Source organism: Garra rufa, chromosome 6 (assembly GCF_049309525.1).
Source record: "Garra rufa chromosome 6, GarRuf1.0, whole genome shotgun sequence".
In the NCBI taxonomy this organism is placed as follows: Eukaryota; Metazoa; Chordata; class Actinopteri; order Cypriniformes; family Cyprinidae; genus Garra; species Garra rufa.
In genome coordinates this window covers 19,725,259-19,746,608 of record NC_133366.1, presented here as the reverse complement: position 1 = coordinate 19,746,608, position 21,350 = coordinate 19,725,259, and the positions used below count along the sequence as shown (strand labels likewise).

Here is a 21,350-nt window from a genome sequence, read left to right as displayed (position 1 = left end):
AAATTGTTTTTTATTTAAATACAGAATTGCAAAAATTGCGCTTAAAAAATTTCTACGCTAATCGCATTAACACTACATGAGGTGTACATCGGGGAGATTGCTATGCATGATGAACAAAGGTCAATAAGAAAGATAGAAAGACATGGTGTTGTAAATAGCTTGGCAAAGAGAAGGAGCATGTTTATGAGAAACAGAACAATGGGGAGACAAGTACCAGAGGGAGGGTGAGTGCGTGTGTGTGTGTGTGGATGTTATGTGCGAGCACTTCGCTCTGTCTCCGCTAGACACTCCCTGACAAGAGCACGTGCGTGGATGATACCTGATGAAGGACAGAAACACATGTCAGCATATTTCAAACAAGCAGACAATTATCCAAATAATAAGACCATGACTACTGTAGATAGTTTTGTTGATTGACAGGCCATTTACTAATGAACCAGGTAGCACTGATTGTAAGACAGGTCTTTGTACAGTTGAGGTATAAAGTTTACATACACCTTGCAGAATCTGCAAAATGTTAATATACAAAATGCATGTTATTTTTTATTTAGTACTGACCTGAATAAGATATTTCACATGAGACATTTACATAAAGTCCACAAGAGAAGATAGCAGTTGAATTTATAAAAATGACCCCGTTCAAAAATTTACATACACTTGATTCTTGATACTGTGTTGTTACCTAAATGATCCACAGCTGTGTTTTTTTTTTTTGTTTGTTTAGTGATAGCTGTTCAAGAGTTCCTTGTTTGTCCTGAACAGTTAAACTGCCTGCTGTTCTTCAGAAAAATCCACAAATTATTTGGATTATCAGCATTTGTGTATTTGAACTAGTGGTGGGCCGTTATCGGCGTTAACGTGCTGCGTTAACGTGACTCTTATCGGGCGAATATCGCCATTAATTAGGGATGCACCGATCCGTATCGGCCGATCACTTGCGCGTTTTGTCAGTAAAGCTGGTTCTGTAATCAGCGGTAAATGCCATCAGGTGCGTGATTTCATGCTGAGCCGTATATACTACACACAGCCGTTGTTCACTGACGAGCTGCGCACATTCACACTGATAATGAACATTGATTTGCGCAGCTCGTCAGTAAACAACGGCTGTGTGTAGTATATACGGCTCAGCATGAAATCACGCACCTGATGGCATTTACCGCTGATTATAGAACCGGCTTTACTGACAAAACGCGCAAGCATGATCGGCCGATTCGTATCGGTGCATCCCTACCATTAATCTATTCTCAAAGTTGGGTTGGGAGCTGGGTCTATACTACGCAAGCTATGATGACTTTTTACCTTGATATTTTAGTGCGGATGTATACCCAGGGTTTCTGCAGATATGAACAAGTGAAATTTAAGACTTTTTAAGACCTTTTTAATACCACCTTATATGAAATTTAAGACCTAAACCTGTAATGGAAATAGATATTATATTACATGCATATGTGATATTTAATGTGTTTAATGTAAAAAGTAAACAAAATTTCATGGCTGTCATAAATTAAATTTATTACTACGATATACAGTGAACTTTCCATATCAGCAGATACTATTCCACACAAAATATCCCCATAAAAGTACCACTAGAAATATCTGATTTAAAAAAAAAAATTCTGAAGCGATTTTTTTTTTTTTACTTTTGAAATGTATGCGTACCTTTGAAATTTATTTTATGAATTTATCAATAAATTCTAAATGGCTGTTAGCAGTGAGATTACATAATTTACACTGCAAAATTAAAAGTGAGATTAATGTTTTAAATACATTTATTGATTTATAAATATATATATATATTATAAATGTTATATAAATACTGCGATTCTGTCTGAAGACGCAGAAACTTCCACAGAGGGAGAAAAAAATCTACAGTTGTTAGCAACTGGCTTTAGCCAAGCCCTATATTCAGTTTTTCCAAGCCCAGTTTCGCTAAACTTGCACTTCCTCATAGCTAAAAAGTTAAATCCATTTGACTTCTGCGGTACAATCCGAGAGAGACTCGCGCCAATAACAGAAAGCTGATTGGCTATTGCATGCTGGTCTCATTTGTAGTTTAAATTCAGCAAATTATATTTGGAATAGTGAAATAAAGAACTACAACATCACGGAAACAACAGAAAGAGAATTTAAATGAGCATTAGAGGTAGCGTTACATGGACATCGGAAAAATAAGACCTGTGTATAATTATTTAAGACCTAGAACAGCGAATTTAAGACTTTTTAAGGCCTAAAATTTTGATTTTTAAATTTTAGACTTTTTAAGACTCTTTAAGACCCCGCGGAAACCCTGTATACCTAGCCGAATTGCACTGTATGGGGCGAAAACGAGTTCGAACCTGTGTGTATGCCAACTGTGAAATTACCACATCAAACGAGACGTGCTAACATGGATGCAGCTATGAAGCCACCGGGTTTGCTTCAGGGCAGGGTCGTTGCTAGACCCTTTTTACTGGGGCACGTGCGTGAGTTATAATTTACTTTGATAATCACGAAATAAAGACATTAAACTATATCAAACAACTGAATTGACGCTTCTAAAAGCAACGCAGTTTAACCGAAGACTATGCACGCCGATGTCCATGCCCGTGAACGTCTGTGTATTTAGCTGCAACGCGCACGTCGCGCAGCCTTTTACGCAGAAGAACATGCAGTGTAGGAATAGTTGGTTACACACATTTGTATAGTTAATTGTGTTGTAAATGCAATTGTCAAGCAGTTTGTGATGCATTTTGGAGACAGGAGATGAGCCCCTGGTCTAATGCGCCACCTGGCTTGAGAAACCCGTTCTCAAAGACTTACTTTTAGTCACATATACATAGTAGCACACATATTCTGAATGCCTTCGGCAGAATTCAGATTAGCCATTTTAATCCAGATTCCAAGATTACAGTGAGATTAATTTAGATTAAAAAATTAATTTATGCCCACCACTAATTTGAACCGTTTCCAACAATGACTGTATGATTTTAAGATCCATCTTTTCACACTGAGGGACTCTGAACAGAATGAAGATGTGTAACTATGTTGTTTTGCCTAAATATCCTAGTTTTTTCATTAAGTACTGCCCTTTAGAAGCTACATAAGATATTTACATGTCAGAAGACAAGTTAAATTTACCCTGATCTTCAAAGTGAAAAAGTTTTCACCCCTAACACTTAATGCATTGTTTCTTCTGAAGCATCAGTGAGCGTTTGAACCTTCTGTAATAGTTGCATATGAGTCTCTCAGTTGCCCTCAGTGTGAAAAGATGGATCTTAAAATCATAGTCATTGTTGGAAAGGGTTCAAATACACAAAAATGCTGAAAAAACAGAATATTAGATTTTTCTAAAAAAAAAAAAAGAAAAAAAAAAATGCGGGACTCACTAGAAAAATAAAAACAGCTGTGGATCACTCAGATCACAGTATTAAAGTTTATGTAAACTTTTAAACGGGGTAATTTTTATAAATTTTACTATTATTTACTCTTGTGGACTATATGTGAACGTCTTTTATGTGAAATATCTTTTTCAGGTAAAAAAATAAATAAAAAAAATTAGCACATTTTGTACGATCCCTCTTATTTTGGTAAAATAATTAACATTTTGCAGATTCTGCAAGGTGTAAGGAAACTTTTGACCTCAACTGTTCGTATACTAAAAATAGACACTAAAATAAGTATTAGACGTCAGGCATTTGAAGTTACAACTGCAGTGCAACTTCAATAATTAACCAGCAATATAATTTAATTAACTATAGTACAAATAAGTGTCTTAGCTGCACTGTAATTAATGGCTACTGGAATTATAAATATTATGAACACTTCACTTTATATTAGTTTTACTTCAGTGGCAAGCAACACAAACTATTGAAGTAAGAAAGTCTTTGTGCTGACTAAAGAAATATTGGAGGTCTGATCTCACAGAGATCTGAAAAAATGCAGAATCTCTATCACAACTGCCCTTAGGCTCACATTTCTCAAGGGGGCTAAACGTCACAGTCTGTTACAAATGTGCTGCATGCACTATATTCCAAAGAGTTTGGAGTACCTCTCTTCAGCCTCTCCATCGCACTTTTGCTGCCAGCATAGGTAGGACGAATTTCACGGCTCATCTCCTCAATGACGGAGAGCAGCTCACTATAGGTAGATCCCTGAGATACTTTAACAGGCTATAGAAAACAAGGGAAAAGTTGAGGTATACATAAAGGAATATATCTATACAGACATACTACCAGTCAAAATGTTTTGTAAGAAGTCTCTTATGCTCACCAAGGCTGCATTTATTTGATCAAAAACTGTTATATTTTGAAATATCATTTAAAATAACAGTTTACTACTTGAATATATTTTAAAGGGGTCATGACATGAGAAATCAAATTTGCTGTGATATTTTGGCATATAAGAGGTTTTTGTACCATTCACACATCCTGCAAGTTTCATAGCTTTAAATGTCCTCTTCATTATAAACAAAGCATTTATTTAATCAAGCTCCAAAAACGTCTGGTTTGGATCTGAGTTGCAAGATGACATCATCACCCAGGCACAAACATATGCATAAACACTGCCTCCACAGCAAGGCATCAATGAATAGTTTTTTTTCTCACCAAAGGCCCTGCGCACTGACGTTTAGTCACTTAATGACTGACACTTGATCAAGCTAAATGCGAGTGTAAAGAAATTACAATCACTGCCGCTATGTTGTCTACACTGGATACCGTATACAGATGCGTGTACGCTTTCTGACAGTCCACACGCTTGAGTCTGTTGTCAATTGGACAAATTAAGTGAAAGAACTCTGGCTAATTCCCGTGTTCGAGTCCCAGCTTGCGGACCTTTCCTGATCCCATCCACACTCTCTCTCTTTCTCTCCCGCTTTGCTTCCTGCCTAACTACTGTCCCATCAAATAAGGCAAAAATGCCTAAATAATGTTTCTTCTATGCCAAAAATCATTAGCATAATAAGTAAAGATCATGTTCCATGAAGATATTTTGTAAATTTCCTACTGTAAATATATCAAAACTCAATTTTTGATTCGTAATATGCATTGCTAAGAACTTCATTTGGACAACTTTAAAGGCAATTTTCACAATATTTAGATTTTTTTGCACCCTCAGATTCAAGATTTTCAAATAGATGTATCTCAGCCAAATATCGCCTACCCTCAATGGAAAGTTTATTTATTCAGCTTTCAGATATTAAATCTCAATTTAAAAAAAAAATGACCCTTATGACTGGTTTTGTGGTCCAGGGTCACATATTAGAATGATTTGCAAAGAATCTTGTCACACTGAAGACTGGATTAATGGCTGCTGAAAATTCATCTTTGCCATTAAAGGAATAAGTTACATTTTTTAATTAACATTCAAACTGTTATATTCTAATGTATATATTGTATTTTGATTAAATATATGCATCATTGGTGAGCTTAAACTTCTTTTAAAACCATTTAACAAGTAATGTATTTATTTCAAATAAAACAGACCCACTGGAAACTTATCATAATTTCAAGTCTGCAAACTTATCTAAACGCCCAAAATTATCAAAACTTTAACTTACTTGTACAAAGCCCATTGACGGTGGACCAAAGTCACTAAATGCTGGTCTAAAGTTAGAAGAGGAGGCCAATGATGGAGATGAGCCACAAGATCCTAAAAGCAGAGAGCAAGAGGAAGACCAATCACAAATCAAGGAAATGTCAAAAGGCCAAACTCGACCAATGATATCTCGCCACCCAGTGTGTGTATGAAAGGAAGTAAGGTAAAATACAGCCAGTATTAGATGCACTGATGTGATGTGAAGGCACACTCACAAATGGGTAAGAAAACAGTTAGCTTTTAAACATAAAGGCGACAGGGTGCGGTTAGCAGCACAATATACCACATTAATGTAATGAGCGAGACAGATGGCTATGGCTCCTTTAACTCCTCCCCCTTTATCCGTGTCTCTGACCTCTTTTACAGTAGGTTCATTGACCCCTTTCCCCAGGATTAAAACGGTGCGTTTCAAAAGATGATGGCCCAAAATACCTCAAATGGAGAAATGTGAATGTAAAAAAGCATGAATGAACAGAGAGCACAATGAAACTCACCTGGCGGAGTGTGGTTGGAGCCGGTGGGTGCGGGGGCGATCGGCTTGTAACTCATATTTACACCGCCGTCGACTGTAACCTCGCTTGATGAAAAGTTTCTGCTTATCTTCTGAATGTAATCTCGATGGGGTTTAGTATGTGAAGCAGGAATGGTGCTGACCTATTGTAAACACAAAGAGTAGATATACAGATACGTATAAGATGTGAGAGACACGATAAAGGCTAGCGGACAGAAAAGACGGTCCCCTCTAAACTTAACCGGCTTCAAACGCTGCATGCCTATTTAAATCGCCGGTAATTGACTGACTTTTTCACTATTTTCAGCTAGGGTAAAACAACGACTCATTTTATATAAATACGAAATATATTTGGTGTATCAAACCAGTGGAGAATGCCTATAGTGGGTTGTGAAAGGTAAATTTAACTACCCACCTCTTCCGCGAACTCGCTCGACAGCGACACGCGCTAAATATCCAACAAGCCGACAAATGAAACAAACAACAACAACCGGGAACACTTCGCGATACGTCGGGCAGTCAAAGATGGTTTTGGTCGCCGGTTTACACTTGTACGAGGAGGGAAATTGGAAATATAACGCACGGGAATAGTTTCGTTACGCGAAGGTGTCGGTTCTTCTCCTCTCTTCCTGCGCGTGCTAGCCTGCTATGTTATTTTCCCATGATACTCGGCAAAAAGAGTGTCTGCGTCATCAGCCACGCGCCTTTGCCCTCTCTCTTCCACAATGAAGATCCGTTCTGGAATTTTCTTGTTGAGGTGTTTGGAGATGGTGGGCAACAATGAGCTGAGGAAGCCTTTGGAAAATGGATATAAAGTCGTGTATTTTTTAAAAATAATTTTATTTATTATTTATTTATAGAATGGCATAGAATAGAACTCCATATAATAGTGGACTAGAAAGCGATAGAATAAAACGGAATAGAATAAATTCTATTAATTATTGTTTACTATATGCAATTATTGCTTACAATAAGTATGCACCACTGCATGAGATGTACAGTACAATTGGTATAATGTATGGCTTAACATTCTTATGTTGTCTCTTACTGAAATATTAGTAGAAAAAAGCATGAATAATGTTATTTTACAAAATCCATATTATTTTATACATATTTTGGAATATGGGGGGGGGGGTGCCATTATGACGTGAAATGGTTGCGTCTGTTATTTTTTACAGCAAAACAATTCAGAATATGCAATATACAACTATTTCAAGTGAAATCTGCGCTGAGAAACTCCTTCAGTTGCTGCGGCATCATTACAAGCATTGGCATGTTTACATGCTTTCTGGATGGCATCTATCATTTGTCTCTGCTGGGCTAAAGTGGAGAGAACAAAGACGCAGGTCTTTAGAAAGTCTTATTCATCCACAGGCATCTTACAATTTACTCCTCTTCTTATCACAAAACAGTGAAGACTTACATCACTTCTCTTGTTGACCTTCGACTAAAAATTACAACCAAGAGCTCCACAATTTGGCATCGCTTCAGTATTTTATTTTCCGAGTTGTGTTGTGGTAGTGCCAGTAGTTCATCAAGTGCTGACATTTCACATTATTGAAATAATGGCACCCCCATAGTCTAAAATATGTATAAGATACTGTGGATTTTTTCAAATAAGGTAAGTCTTTCATGGGTTTTCTACTACATATTTCAGTAAGAGACATAATTTACATCATATTAAGACCATACAAGTCTTATACCCAAGGTTCCCTTTTTAAGGTTCGGGTCCTTTAAGGCATCTCAGTAATCGGCCACTGTTATGATTGGCTAATGTCATTGCATAGGAAACAGTATCAGTGCCCCCTTGCTATTGTATGCAAGTGTTTTGACAACATGATCTAAATAAAACAGTCATTTCCAGACAAAACATTATGAAATAATTTACTTACAGTTTGTGATGCAGCTGCAGTCAGAGCTAGTACCACTTTATCTTTCAGCGAAAGTTTCTTTGTGAACTCTCCATAACACTGTGCTTCACTGTGCTCCAATCAATTCTCAAACACGATCTGGGATGCCATTAAAAATAAGCTATCGCTGGGATCCTTCTGATATCTGTAAAAAGACGCAAACAAGCTGTTTAAACCAAACGCATCAACACGACACACACAAACACGCGGACTGTCAGAAAGCGAACGTGCATGTGTATACTGTATCCAGTGTAGACAAGCGGCAGTTATTGTAATTTCTATTTGCTTTTGATGCGACACGACACTTGCATTCAGCGTAAACAAGTGTCAGCTGTTAAACGACTCAATGCCAGTGGGCAGGGCCTATGGTGAGAAGATGACTATTCGTCGATGTTTTGCACTGGAGGCAGTGTTTATGAAAATAACTGCGCTGGGGTGGCACCACCTTGTACCTTGGATCCAAATGAGCCATTTTCTAAGGGTTTTTAGGCTACATAAATGCTTTTTATTGATAATGAGGACATAAGTTATAAAACTGGCAGGATATATTAAGCATACAAAGACCTCTTCTATGTGAAAATATCAGGGAAAATTTGTTTCTCATGTCATGACCCCTTTAAAGGAAAATGCGTTGAGTAAGATGGATCCATTGTAATCTTTTTATGTTATTATTGGTGCATTACATGTGCTAAAAGCAGTACCTATGTGCCAAAAGAACTCTGTTCTATGTTCTATGCTATACTAATAGACACTGTTAGAATGATCTTCACAACGGCAGACTAAACTGCTGACTGGTTTATGGCTTTCCTTAATTGTCTGACGGTGTAGAGTTTTTGATGAGCCTTTCTGTTGAGGTGGTCTGTATTGATTTGCCTTTTTAAAGTGCTGCGAATATGGGTGCCTAGGAATTTGTTTTCTGATGATGCATTGGGAGTTTAGTCTGCAGGACGTGTTGAAAACCACTGATGTATACTTAAATAGGAGTGAAGGCCATTTCACCGTCATCTATTAAGCACCTCCCCCAGTCACATATAGGAAGCACTTACATGCTGAAATCAGATCTTCCTTTAAATGATTAATGCTATCTATACTGTAGAGTCCATTATTTGCAGTCATATATTGATGTTCATTACTAGTTGCCAAAGAAATTGTAACGCATGCAGCATCATCTATTATATTCTGTAGAAAAATAGACAACATAAATACAGCTTGATCTTATATTAATGTAAATTTACAGTAAATGTTAAGTACATCAGTCAGTGGCTTGTCAAAGAAGCTTGATACACAAGACACAGAAGCCATACGTTCAAAGAACTGCTGCGTCATAACCACATAGCTATTCCAATTTGTTTTCATTGCTAGTCTAATTTGTGCATTTTCATACTTGCTAAACATAAACAGGTTAAGAATTACAACAATTTAGTTGATTATAGCCTGTAGCAAAGAGGAAAACAGGAAGAGATGTGATAAAACAATAGAATTAGCACATTTTAAAGGTAAGTACAAAAACAAATAAACATTAGAGTTACGATCTGATAGTTACATGCCTACTCTTTATTTTTTTGGACTCGTGATGCCTCCTCTAATGGGACAGTCTAAAGCACTGACTGCATCAGAGCTGCTGATTCTGAAGTCAGCCCTTCATGCTGCATTTCACTGTGCCGTGCGGGACAGGGGAGCGTTTGCTTTGGACTCCGCTACGTAGCCATGGATCTTACAAACGATAAACTATCTTCCATCCGAAAGTGTCTTTTGATAACTTTACTGTTCGTTTGTTCATTTCAACTGTCTATATCAAAGCGAATATTCAAATGTCCTTCAGGATGCACTTGTACGACAGATTCAATTATTTGCGTCGGTTCGTCTCTCATTCCACGGACTATACCGAGTGACATCAACTCTCTGTAAGTGTGATATTATGTTCACGTAACAATAATTTTTCGCGAAAATATTTTATCAAACATTGTGGGTTATAGCATGTATTTGTGTTTTCGAAATTGAATATTGCATCGCAGTCTTTAATACGAAACCATGCAGTGAATAAAAGAGAAGTGTTAGGCTATATTTATTAATTTATTATTATTATTTTTTTAGGAGTATTGTCAATTGCAGTTTCCCTGAAATCAAGGAAGCTATGTTCTCGCTCATGCCCTCACTGCAGTTACTGTAAGTGACTGCTGCATCACTTTTAATCAATTTAACTGTTTACCTGCATTATAGAAAACACTAACGCGTTGAATACAGTGCATTCTTTGTTATGCTGGTCATATTTATGTTTTAGTATTTTCTGGCATCTTTTCTCTTCTTAGTCTCCTTAGTTCTAATTCATTTTCTGAAATCAAGGAGGATGCATTCTCAGGGCTTCCTCATCTTGAGTATTTGTAAGTATTTATGCTTTTCTGCATTTAAACTAATGCAGTAGGCCTATATGTGACTGACATATTTGTTGGATGCCTGGACCACTTTATCAATATTCCTGCAGTGTGATTGGCTGAAGTACTTTATGTACATTTTGTCTCATTTTCTTCTCCGAACAGATTTATTGAGGGTAACAAGATCGAAGAGATAAACAAATATGCTTTCAGAGGACTTCGGGATGTTACACATCTGTAAGTATATGACAACTTATTTCTGTCATCATTTAATTGAGTAGGTAAGATTTTTTTTGTTTAATATTTTATTTCAAATATTATGTAAATGTGATACATTGCTGTTGTCTTGAGTTTTATTTGAAGGTACTGTAAAGTGCCTAAAAATTGTGGTTTATTGTAGATAAATAAGTATATACTATAAATGCCCAAATGGACATGTAATATATTGCCATATATCAAGTGATATTGCCATGTATGTTACCTATAAAGCGATATATAATTTTCACAAACATACATGTGTTGTACATATGTTAATCATTCTATATGAATGATTTTTATTTTTATAAAGTATTATATGCAGCAACCATATATGTTAACAATATATATTGGACTGATTTGTGCAACAAACAATTTGTATATTTATATGTTTTTGTTGTATTTCCATGTATTCATAACCTTATCTGGGACAGTTTAAATTTAGCTGAGGAGCATTCATATTGCTTGTACATGTTACTACACTTTAAGTGGAGTTAACCTGTGGCAAATTCAATTGAATGGGTATGATTTGAAAAGGCACACACATCTAATAAAAAATCTAACAGCTGATATGCATATCAGAGCAAAAATCAAGCCCTGAGGTAAAAAAAAAAAAAAAAACTGCCTGTATCACTGCAAAAAATGCTTTTCTTACTTAGATTTGTTGTCTGGTTTCCAGCCAAAATATCTACAAATTCTTGAATAAGGAAGGATTTTCTAGACAAGTAAAAATAATTCTATTTCCTTTCGCTCCAGACCGCCAGAGGCAGTGCTAAAGCACTAGTGGAATACTCCTCGCGCTCGCGCTTGACCGAGAACCGAATAATAAAGTTGTCACCTCGTGACCAGTGACGTGCCTTGAACTATAATAACCCCTTAGCACGTCACCTCGATCTCTTTCTCATTCTCGCTTGTTGAATCGAACGTGACGATAATTTGTGCAGCTTGCTGCTGAAGAGATCTTCAGGATATATCGCGAGCTGTTTCGTCTTGATTACATCACTTCAATATACAGTTGTTGGACTTACACGCATCTCGCGGCGCACAGCGATCGTGAGAGACGGATTACATCACGCAAGAGGCTTCAATCTGCTGGTTGCCAGCAAGTTTGAATGCCTCTGTGACGACATACACTCGGAAGCCCTGGCTGCCTTGGCTGAGAGCGTATACGCACCTGATCGCTACATACACTAACGTGTACCGCATTTATCGACTTTAGGGTGAGTATTGATTTAACATGGATACACTTCAATGTTCTACGTGCCCAAATGTAATGGATATTATGGATGGACATCGCCAATGTCCTGTTTGTCTCGGTATGGATCATCTTAGAGAGGCACTGACTGACCCGTGCCCGGAATGCTCCATTATGCCGCTCGCCGTGCGTCACGCTCGTCTGGCGGGTCTAGAATCGGCATCGGATAATTTGTTTCTTTTATCCAATATCACCACCGCTGATCGTAAGCGTAAGCAAACATCTCAAATTGAAAAGAAGGCTAAGAAAACCAGATCTTCTGATTTAGCACGCAAAGTTGATCAGCTGTTTTCTGCAGTTGAGTTGTTATTGCCGCTTCTGGCTAAAACTCAGCCTAAAACGGACGCACGAGAGGAGGTTCAGACTGAGTTATGTATGACATCGCCACCAACAATGCATACAGGACAGGATTTGGAGGTGATGTCCGTGGCTGCCACTGACTCACTTTTTGAAAACATTCCAGATGTTACTGCAGGTGCTGAGGAGAATCTGCCTGCAGATCCATTGCAGCATTCTGACAGTGAGACCATATCTGAGAAGTCAGGTGGGTCATCTTCAGTTGTTGCATCCCTGGAAGGAACATTAAAAGCTATGCTTGCCCGCATCAATCTAGACCCCCCTCAACCAGCAGTGGGTTCAGATAATATGTTTCTGCGTCGTGCACAGAGAACGTCATTTACGATGCCTCAGTGCAATGATTTTACATCTGTATTGGTGTCTGCATTACAAAATTCAACGAAGGCTACACGCCCCGATCAGTTAGCCCGCATACTGGCTGTAATGCAAGACCCAGAGACAGTAGGGCTTAGTAGCATGCCACCTATAGAATCTAGTGTGGCAGCGCTTATTGTATCTCCTGATGAGGCGCTTCGTGAGAATGTCCGTTGCCCCAATGTAGAGTGTAGGCGCACTGATGAATTACTGTCTCGTGCATACAATGCCACAGCGAGCCTTGGCCGTGTTTCTAATTCTTTGGCACACATGCTTGTGGCTCTACACTCCTCTCTGAGAGAAACTTCATCTGACCCATTGGTGACAGACTTAACTGAGCTCACATTGCAGACTATGGGTGTTATTGCCAATCACTGTGGAACAGCCTTGGGTACTCTTGTACAAGCTCGACGACAAGTTTGGTTGGCCCAGTCCTCTTTGCCAGAGGTGTGTAGGAACAATTTACGGAGATTACCATTGGTACCTGGTCGTATTTTTGGACCAGCTGCACAGGAAGCCTTGGACCGGCGTGTGTCAGTGTCTGAAACTCGCTCCCGTCATGTGGGGACAGCCTCAGGCCCCAGGCCTCCTCTAGCTGCCTCTGGTGCCCGTTTTCACAGTGCTGGTGTAAGACAGAGTTATAGATCTTCTCAACATTTCCATCATCGGAACTCTCAGACTACTCCACCACTTCCTCCACCTCCCAGACGTGGTGGGTTTCAACCACGTGGACGTCAGTCTCACGTTCGACCCCCAGGTCCCCAACGTCGTCCCCCCACCTCTACAGAAAAGCATTTGCGTGAGCGTTGACGCACATAGGTCGACAGCGGGCTGTTTCACGGAAAGTCAATTGAATCATTGGAGATCAATAACAGCAAATCAGTGGCTCTTGGCTACCCTTTCAAGAGGGTACCGTATACAGTTTCGCTGTCGACCCCCTGTTCATACCGGCGTGAGACCGACAATAGTTCACGATCCACGTCAGGCACAGGCACTTGCACACGAAGTTCAGGTGTTGTTGCGCAAAGGTGCCATAGAACAAGTCAATCCCCAAGTTCATCCCGGGGGATTTTTTTCCATTTACTTTCTGGTCACAAAGAAAGACGGCGGGTTTCGCCCTATCTTGGATTTAAGAAACTTAAATCGTTTTCTCAAGTTTCTACCATTCAGAATGTTACGCACAACAGATGTGCTACAGGCCATCATGCCACAAGATTGGTTCGTGACAATAGACTTAAAGGACGCCTATTTTCATATTCCGATTGCACCAGAGCACAGGCGGTTCCTTCGATTTGCCATAGGGGGTCAAATATTTCAGTTCAGGGTTCTTCCGTTTGGCCTGGCTTTGGCGCCAAGAGTTTTTTCGAAGTTTGTCCAGGCAGCATTGGAGCCACTCCAGAGGACTGGCATGAGGGTGTTACCGTACCTGGACGACTGGCTTGTTTGTGCGGCATCACCCCAGCAAGTAATGGATCAAGCTCGTCACCTGCTGGAACACATCACAGCTTTGGGGATCACTGTGAACTGGGACAAATGCAAGCTTGTTCCGACGCAGTCAACCAGTTACATAGGCCTTGCCCTAAACTCTGTCACAATGTTGGCTTGCCCGACTTCAGAGAGAATAGGGTCAATTCTAAGAGCTATAAGAAGGCTTCGGGTGGGTCACACTCAGCGCTATGTGACTCTCTTAAGACTCTTGGGGAAGCTCACAGCAGCAACAACAGTAGTGCCACTCGGGTTGTTGTGGCTCAGGCCATTCCAGTGCTGGCTCATCCAAAAACGCTTGTGTCCGATACGAGACAAACACACAAAGATCAGAGTCACACGTCGCTGCATGCAAGCCCTAACACCTTGGTCACAGCAGCAGTTTCTCCTCAAAGGGGTTCCATTGGGACCTCCACCTGCATGCTGGGAAGTTGTAAGGACAGATGCCAGTCTTCTCGGCTGGGGAGGTGTCTGGCGCAAGAGGGGAGTGAACGGCACCTGGACAGGGGCTCTGCGCACAGCGCACATAAATGTTTTGGAACTGACAGCGGTATTCCTTACCCTTTTGCATTTTCAGACTGTTCTCAGGGGAAAGCATGTCTTGGTCCGCACGGACAACAGAGTGGCCGTTTTTTATATCAATCATCAGGGAGGAACGAGGTCACAGAGTGTGCTTCGTGTAGCTCACAATCTACTTGTTTGGGCGCAGATCAATCTGCTTTCCATCCGGGCAGCATATCTACCAGGACGACTCAATCATGCTGCAGATGCTCTCTCTCGTGGCAGGGTGTCACAGGGAGATTGGAGTCTACATTCAGACGTTGTGCAGATGATATGGAGAACATATGGGACCGCTGCGGTGGATGTGTTTGCAGACAGTCGCACGTCCCACTGTCCCCATTGGTTTTCCCTGAGGGACGAACCAGGCTCTCTGGGCCTGGATGCATTGGCCCACGACTGGCCGGACGTGATTCTATATGCTTTTCCCCCATTACCACTGATTTGGAAGACTCTGTGTCGGGTGCGCGAATGCAGGCACCATCTGCTGTTAGTGGCTCCTCATTGGCCTGCGAGGCCGTGGTTTCAGACCCTTCTTTCAGTGTTAATAGGGCCTCCTTGTCGTCTGCCGAACAGACCGGATCTATTGAGTCAGTTGGAAGGCAGAGTTTGGCACCCACATCCGGATCGGCTGAAACTGTGGGTGTGGCCTCTGGGCCCACCAGGCCTTTCTTGGAGTGTTCACAGAGGGCCAGGGACACTGTTTTGAATGCGCGTGCTGCGTCTACACGCAAGCTGTATTCATGTAAATGGAAGGTATTCGGTGATTGGTGTTCTAACCGTGATATTGATCCATTACAGTGTTCAGTGGGATGCATTTTGGATTTCTTGCAACATCTTTTGGAACTTGGACGTTCTGCATCTACACTTAAGGTGTATGTGGCGGCCTTATCAGCTCATCGCTCTGAGTACGGTGCTTCTTCACTTGGATCTGATCAGCTGATTGTTGCTTTCTTGAAAGGAGCTAACCGTCTTTGTCCTCCATGGGCAGTCCGGAGTCCGACATGGGATTTAAGTATGGTGCTTGGTTCCTTGTGCCAGCCCCCATTTGAGCCGATTTTGGAATCTGATATTAAGTGGCTGTCATTCAAGACTGCATTTCTTTTGGCAATTACAACTGCAAAGCGTGTAAGTGAACTCCATGCATTGTCTGTGAGTGTTCACTGTTTGCGCTGGAATGCTGAATTTAGTAGTGTCTCATTGTGGCCTAATCCGGCGTTTTTGCCCAAGGTTTTGTCTCCACATTTTAGGAACACACCTATCGTGTTGGCTGCACTACCATCAGATCAAGATGACGTACGGTTGGAACTATGTCCAGTTAGGTCCTTGAGGGCTTATATTGATAGGACAGCAGCCTGGCGTAAGACAGACCAATTGTTTGTTTGCTTAAGTGATATGCGCAAAGGCGCTGCACTGTCTAAACAGAGACTGGCACACTGGGTGACTCAGGTTATTTTTCATGCGTACGAGTCTGCAGGAAAGTCTGCTCCCGCATCTATTCATTGTCACTCTACACGTGCCTTGGCAACATCTTGGGCAGCGTTTAAAGGGGTATTGCTCTCTGAAATTTGTGCGGCAGCAACCTGGGCTTCATCATGTACATTTTCACGTTTTTACAGATTGAATGTGACTCCCTTGCCGGCAGTGTGTGCTGCAGTGCTTTCTGCCTGCCCAGATGCTTCGCAGGGGGATCCCTTGTGACTGCGTAGGTATTCGTCTTCCACTAGTGCTTTAGCACTGCCTCTGGCGGTCTGGAGCGAAAGGAAATAGAACGCTAGTTACGAATGTAACTGTGGTTCTATGACTAAGTGGAAGACCGCCAGAGTCTCTGGTCACTCGGTATTGCGAGAATGATCTAAGAGATCGAGGTGACGTGCTAAGGGGTTATTATAGTTCAAGGCACGTCACTGGTCACGAGGTGACAACTTTATTATTCGGTTCTCGGTCAAGCGCGAGCGCGAGGAGTATTCCACTAGTGCTTTAGCACTGCGGTCTTCCACTTAGTCATAGAACCACAGTTACATTCGTAACTAGCGTTTTCTTGTTTTTAGTAAAAACAAGTCAAAATTAAGTGAGTTTTTGCTTAAAACAAGCAAAATAATCTGCCAATGGGGTAAGAAAAAAAATCTTATTTCAAGCAGACAGCTAGATTATTTTTCTTACCCCACTGGCAGATTATTTTGCTTGTTTTAACCAAAAATCACTTAATTTTGACTTGTTTTAACTAAAAACAAGACATTTTTTTTACTTGTCTAGAAAATCCTTCCTGATTCAAGAATTTTTAGATATTTTGGCTGGAAACAAGTCAAAAAATCTAAGTAAGAAAAGCATTTTTTGCAGTGATAGAGCTCAGACACAGAATTCAAGCCGCACATCTGGGGAAGTTCAGAAGAAATTCTGCTTCAATGAAGGTTCACAGAAGCATGTAGTCTCTGTTATCCTTAATGGAAGAAGTTTGAAACAACCAGGATTCTTCCTAAAGCTGGCCTCCTGGCCAAATTGAGCAATTAACGGGTTTGGTTATAGTGGTGACCAGGAAGCTGATGGTCACTCTAGTTGAGCTCCATGATCATATTTGGAGATAGGAGAAACCTACAGAAGGACAAACATCACTGCAACACTCCACTGATCTGGGCTTTATAGTATGGCAAGACTCAATTCTCTTCTCAATAAAGACAGATGAAAACACACTTGGAAATTTGCAAATAAAAACCACCTAAAGGCCCCTCACACTGAAAAAACAAGATTCTCTGGTCTGATAAACCTCAATCCCAAGCATTATGTTTAAAGAAAACCAGGCACTGTTAATCACATGCAGAGTACCATCCCAAAAATAAAGTGTGGTTAAAGCAGCCTCATGCAGAGTTAAGGGAATGAATACTTATGCAATGTACTTATTTCAGTTCTTTTAATACATTTATGAAGTTGTGACAATTCTGTTTTTGCTTTTTATTATGATGTGCGTAGTGTACTGATGTGGGCAAAAAAAGTAATTTAAAGCAGTGTAACATAAGGCAGCAACATCAAACATGAATTTTTTTAGGGGTATGAATACTTCGCAAGGCACTGTATTTGTACGGGCCAGATATATATTTTTGTTGGAATTGTTCTCATTTCTAATAGATTTCATGTTTTCACTTCATGCGAGAATATGTACATACCGTATATTACATTTGCATAAAGTCTTTTGTCTATTTTGTATTGATTCATTTCCTCTCTGTTTTTACAGATCATTAGCAAATAACAATTTAAAATCACTGCCCAGGGGTCTTTTTGCTGATCTACGTTCTTTGATTGAACTGTGAGTTTTTCAGTTCATTCTTTTGCTAAATAGCTGGGAAACAATAATACTGCGGTCACATAATGTATATATGATAAGGTTTATTTACAAAGTATTTTAGAGTATTTTGATAATTTCATGTTTAATAAACAGAGATCTGCGAGGGAATCTGTTCCATTGTGACTGTGAGTCCATGTGGCTGATGCTGTGGTTGAAGCGATCCAATGCCACAATCTCTGATGTTTACTGTGCCAGTCCATCTGGCATGAAAGGGGTCCTATTAAAAGAAGTCCCAGAAAAACACAGCAAGTGTGTCTCCACAGGTAACAACATTTCTGTTGCTTAGATATCTCAGATGTTATGTTGAATTTGTCTTAATTAATTCAGTGAAAAGGTGTGAATAAAATGTGATTTATTCACACTTGCTTAGTGACAATAAATAAATGTGCTTTCATATGTCTGTTCCTTTTCCTGTTCAGAATTTGTTGAGCATCAAATAGTGAATACCCAATCAATGTCGGCAGACATCTTCTTTCACAAAGATGATATATATGTGGCTATGGCGGTTCCAAATTCAGACAGCTGCATAATCATGGAATGGGATCATATTGAGACTAAATTCAGGCCTTTTGATAACATCACAGGTTTGAGTCCATAATCATTTGTCAAATGGCATAAAAATGAAAGAGTATATATGATTACGATGAGTATGATTTCATTTTTGTAATATATTATATTTCAGGACGGTCTGTTGTTGGATGCCGGTCCGTTCTGATCAACGAGCAAGCGTTTGTCATTGTCTCACAACTTTTCGACGGCTCACTTGTCTACAGATATGACCAAGCACAAAATAAGTTCACCAAGTTTCAAGCAGTTGAAATGCTTAATGTGTCCAAGCCCAATGACATCGAAGTCTTCCAGATTGGAAACGACTGGTTCTTCCTTATCGTGGACAGCTCTAAAGCTGGAATGACAACTCTGTTTAAATGGAATGAAACTGGTTTCTACCCATACCAGTTCCTGCACGAGTGGTTTCGTGATACCGACGCAGAATTTTTGGACTTAGATGGTAAATCCGTCCTCATACTTGTGAGCCGTTCCCAGGTTCCTGTTATCTACCAATGGAACAAGAGCACCCAGAAGTTTGTTCTCCATGATGAGATAGCAAATATGGATGACATTGTGAATGTGAAGGCCTTTAGGATTCATGATGTTCCTTACCTTGCGCTTGCCTGCTACATCGGTGACTCAAAAGTCTTGAAGTGGACTGGCAAACACTTTGAGGAAGTACAGGGCTTCCCTTCACGTGGCGCCACAGTATTACAACCCATCAAGTTCAAAGACCAGCACTATTTGATTCTGAGCAGTGATTATTCTTTCTCCCAGATCTTCAGGTGGGATGAGGAAAGCCAGATTTTTATGAAGTTCAGGGATGTGTATGTTCAGTGGCCACGCTCATTCACAGCACTGTCCACAGACCAGCGTGATTTCGTGCTGGCCACCAGCTTCAAAGGCAAAACCAAGGTTTTCGAACATATTTCAGTTGATTATAGCAAATGAGGCATATGCTGTTATTCACTGAAAACACACCTCTATTCTTCAATATATGTATACACATATAACCATAATATTTATGAATGTAATGTTTTGTCAACAAAAAGGCTAAAGCCCAGTGCACATGTCTATCTTCTGTCTTGCAAAAGCTATTTATGCAACATTTTCTATAATCGTTTCAATAAATAATGCTCTGCTGCTTAATTGATTCAGACTGTTTGATTATATCAGGGCCCTTTTAAATCATTTCTTTGTGATATATCAGATTCACCAAAGGTGCTCCGGCTTCAATCCAAGAGACTGTGGACTTGTCAGCTTCAAGCTAATTTATCCTAAAAAGCTTGTTTGACTTTATGCAAGCATGTTATTGGTGCTGACTAGTGATGTTATTCAGTAGAGACCCTCATTGTTAATGCCTTTGATGAATGCCTTAGAAATGTTTTATTTTTTAACAGAGGAGGATCGTTTATTACTGTAGCTGGCCGAGCAATATACTGGATGTAAATTTGAAAATATATTCTTGATTATAAATAAAACAGCATCTTCTATTTATCTGTGCATTCATGTTTGTTCTTATTCACATTCAGTTGATTCAGTTATTTTTTTATTTAGTTCTGACCTGAATAAGATATTTCACATAAAAGACATTTACAAAAAAAGTCCACAAGAGAAAATAACAGTTGAATTAAAAAAAAAATACCCTGTTCAAAAGTTTACATACACTTGATTCTTATTACTGTGTTGTTACCTGAATGATCCACAGCTGTTTTTTTTTTTTTTTTTTTTTGTTTAGTGATAGTTGTTCATGAGTCCCTTATTTGTTCTGAATAGGTAAACTGCCCGCTGTTCTTAAAAAAAAAAAACTTTAGGTCTCACAAATTCTTTGGTTTTTCAACATTTTTGTGTATTTCCAACAATGACTTTTGAGATCCATCTTTTCACACTGACTCATATGCAACTATTACAGAAGGTTCAAACACTCACTAATGCTTCAGGAGGAAACACAATGCATTAAGAGCCAGGGGTGTAAACTTTTGAACAAAATGAAGATGTGTACATTTACATAATTTTCATTTAGTACTGTCCTTCAGAAGCTACAGAAGATACTTACATGTTTCCCAGAAGACAAAATAAGTTAAATTTACCCTGATCTTCAAATTCAAAATGTTTTCATCCCCAGCTCTTAATGCATTGTGTTTCCTTCTGAAGCATCAGTGAGCATTTGAACCTTCTGTAACAGTTGCATATGAGACCCTTAATTGTCCTGAGAGTAAAAAAATATATCTCACAACCATACAGTCCTTGTTGGAATGGTTCAAATACACAAACATGCTGAAAAAAACAAAGAATTTGTGGGACCTGAAGGATTTTTCTGAAAAACAGTGGGTAGTTTGCCTGGTCAGGACAAACAAGGGACTCATGATCAACTATCATTGAAAAAAAAGAGCTGTGGACTATATGTAAACGTCTTTTATGTGAAATATCTCATTCAGGTCAGTTCTAAATAAAAAAATAATACGCATTTTGTATGATCCCTCTTATTTTGGTAAAATAATTAACATAAGTGTATGTAAACTTTTGACTTCAACTGTATATGCACTTACTGAAGCCCTCTGCATAAATGGTTTAGCAGCTTCAAAGCATCTTCAAACTATAGTTTAAAGATACCCTACATAAGTCTAGGCTATATGTGACCCTGGACCACAAAACCTTAAGTAGCACTGGTATAATTGGAGCTATAGCCAAAAATACATTGATTAGATATTAGATAATGTTCTTTGAAGATTTTTTGTTCCTACCATAAATATATCAAAACCTTAATTTTTGATTAGTAATATGCATTGCTAAGAACTTCATTTGGACAACTTTGAAGGTGATTTTCTCA

General features: G+C 39.4%; 2 protein-coding genes across 2 annotated transcripts; one reads left to right on the top strand and one right to left on the bottom strand.

The window, feature by feature from the left end:
• Positions 1 to 22: 22 nt before the first annotated feature.
• On the bottom strand, positions 23 to 6,739 carry cdk2ap2 (cyclin dependent kinase 2 associated protein 2). The gene is made up of 5 exons (XM_073842964.1): positions 6,501 to 6,739; positions 6,069 to 6,228; positions 5,537 to 5,628; positions 4,028 to 4,148; positions 23 to 319 (listed from the first exon to the last, which is right to left on the bottom strand). The coding sequence occupies exons 2-5, from the start codon at positions 6,121 to 6,123 to the stop codon at positions 252 to 254; spliced, it is 336 nt and encodes a 111-aa protein (XP_073699065.1). The 5' UTR covers positions 6,124 to 6,228; positions 6,501 to 6,739; the 3' UTR covers positions 23 to 251.
• Positions 6,740 to 9,454: 2,715 nt separating this feature from the next.
• lgi2b (leucine-rich repeat LGI family, member 2b) lies at positions 9,455 to 20,017 on the top strand. Its single transcript, XM_073842933.1, has 8 exons — positions 9,455 to 9,899; positions 10,090 to 10,161; positions 10,305 to 10,376; positions 10,533 to 10,604; positions 17,861 to 17,932; positions 18,065 to 18,234; positions 18,391 to 18,555; positions 18,654 to 20,017. The coding sequence occupies exons 1-8, from the start codon at positions 9,703 to 9,705 to the stop codon at positions 19,469 to 19,471; spliced, it is 1,638 nt and encodes a 545-aa protein (XP_073699034.1). The 5' UTR covers positions 9,455 to 9,702; the 3' UTR covers positions 19,472 to 20,017.
• The last annotated feature ends 1,333 nt before the right edge of the window (positions 20,018 to 21,350 follow it).